Source organism: Orycteropus afer, unplaced genomic scaffold (assembly GCF_000298275.1).
Source record: "Orycteropus afer afer isolate SDZICR_OR568_19922 unplaced genomic scaffold, OryAfe1.0 scaffold00021, whole genome shotgun sequence".
NCBI classification, from domain to species: domain Eukaryota; kingdom Metazoa; phylum Chordata; class Mammalia; order Tubulidentata; family Orycteropodidae; genus Orycteropus; species Orycteropus afer.
The window spans coordinates 20351600-20353971 of NW_006921608.1; the positions used below are offsets into that span (position 1 = coordinate 20351600).

Sequence of the window (2372 nt, forward strand, 5' to 3'; positions counted from 1 at the left end):
TCAGTATATTGACATTCTCTTGTTTTGGTGTTTTATATTAGAATCTTATAGAATCCGTGTCTCCAGGTCTCAGCAATACACACATTAATTTTTGTATTCCATTGTTACTAAGTCCTACATATTCAATGGGAAATTGAGCCTCTTGTAAAAGCCCCACCTCCCTAAAGTATTTCTGGGTAAACCCAACAGCTGCTATATATATCCCTGAATCAATTTGGGCTACCACTTGTTCCTGACCTCTGTCACTCAGAGACATAGTACTCCTGGCACTTCTGGCATGACTGATCCACAAAGTCTTCTGGCCCTACCAAGGGGTATCACTAACCAGAATATCCCTAGCCAATGAAGTCAACAGTCTTCATGGTGCCTCTCATGGCTAGAAGCTTCCCGTGGAGTGAGAGGAAGACAGTGTCCTCTGTGTTATACTCACTTAACTTGGGGAGTGGGGGAGTCCAAAGCAGGGCTGCTCGGATAGCAAAAGATCATAGAATTCAGTAAGGTACTCTTTCATCTCCCTAAATCCCAAAACCAAACCCACTGCCAATGAGTCCATTCTGACTCATAGCAATTCCATAGGGCAGAGTAGAACTGACCCATAGAATTTCCAAGGCTGTAAATCTTTATGGAAGCAGTCTGCCTCACTTTTCTCCCATGAAGCAGCTGGCGGGCTTGAACTGCCAACCTTTTGCTTAGCAGCCACATACCTTAACCACTACACCACCAGAGCTTCTTTCATTCCCCCATACAGATATTTTTTATCACAAGGGCACATACATACCACAAAAGTAACTTGATCACAGTGGGTTCAGAAATAGCAGCTGCCATTGCACTCTTCTCTGTTCCTATTGCTCATAATGGCTCCCAGGCCATGATGCACATCTGTATGTATTCAGTTCCATTATAGACATATCATCCCCTCTCTCCACAAAGCCCAAAAAACTCTTAATTTTTATATGAATAAGTAGATGCAAATATATATGAGGAGGGATAACCTAACTCCACAAATACGATGTATTCAACTTTTAGCTCCAAGATAGGACTCTTATAAAGAGACTCACAATTCCCATTTCACAGAGCAAGATGATCCAGAACATTCTGAAGCTCACCCAGAGCTGGGTGGAGCACTGAGTCATAGCCACTGACTTCTCTTGGAACTCCCTGGACTGGGACACTCACAGGAATAAAATACTTAGCACCATAAATGACAGCATGGCAGAGAGGAAGCACACCTGTTCTTTGCCCCCATGTTATCTTTCGGGTGGAGTCAGTCAGTCAGTGATTGTTCCTCAAAGTTGCACAGAAGTAACCTTAAGAGGTTGGTTTCTCCTTATTTAACCACATGATGTGACGTGGAAAGGATTAGAAAAACCAAGATAAATTTAAGGACCTTGGTCTTCTACCCGAAGTTACTTACAGTATTTTTTAGAAATCTACTTACCCAGTGAAACCATTTTTAGTAGATTAATTAGACCCTGTAATGGATGGATTTTCTTATTTTCTTCTTTACCCTCTTCACAGGTAGCAATATTGGGACTTTTATTGCCCATGACATGGATAAAGAAGGCACTTCCAACAGTGCTTTACAGTACAGAATTGTGGAACAAATCCCCCAGATTCCCAAAGATAATCTCTTCCTGGTTAAAAACTATGAGGGAGTGTTCCAGTTGGTTCAGCAGTCCTTGAAGAAGCAAGATACTCCTCAGTACAACTTAACAGTAGAGGTATCTGACAGTGGTTAGTATCATACACACACTGTTGTGAGTAAAATGTATTGTATTCTTTCTGGTTTGGACTTATTAAACTGCTTTAATTCCTATGTATATTACAGGATGATGTCATTTGAGAGTTCTTGATTCCTATGCAAAACACATTTGATACAGAAGAAATGCTGGTTCAACATTATAAAGGCCAGATTTGCAGCTCAAGCAACATTGTTGTGTTAGTCCCACCCTTTTGAGAAGAAGGTGCCAAGATGTGATTAAATGTGCAAATATTTTTTTAGGGAAAGTGGCTGTGAGAGAAAATGAGGAGTGAGACAGGGAAAGCTGGGAGAGCAATCAGACCCCAGTACAAGCCAGGCCCCATGTGAAGGAGACAGGGAAGGAAGGAAGGTTGAGTGGGAATATTCCAGACCACCTAGCATTCTAAGGAAGGCTCAGCAAGGCTTTGAGCCACAGTCAGCCATCAGAGGACTTCAGTGTCTCCAGGAATGGGTCTACCATAGAGTCCCTGCTGTGCTCAGTCACTGGCTGGGAACAGCCCATGGCAAGAGCGACCTGAATGCTAATATGGTGACGCATTTCAGCCACAGCAGCAGGACCATCTATCCAGTAAGATCCCTCTTGTTGGATGTCTATAGGACACACTATCAT

The 2372-nt window shown here is 42.6% G+C and overlaps 1 protein-coding gene across 1 annotated transcript in view; it reads left to right on the top strand.

Annotated features, from left to right (window-relative positions):
• CDH17 (cadherin 17) overlaps positions 1-2372 on the top strand; it is a 165297-nt gene that overhangs the window by 120474 nt on the left and 42451 nt on the right. Inside the window, exon 6 of the mRNA XM_042783632.1 lies at positions 1519-1734. Within this exon, the coding sequence (XP_042639566.1) occupies positions 1519-1734 (216 nt within the window). The remainder of the gene's footprint in view (positions 1-1518; positions 1735-2372) is intronic.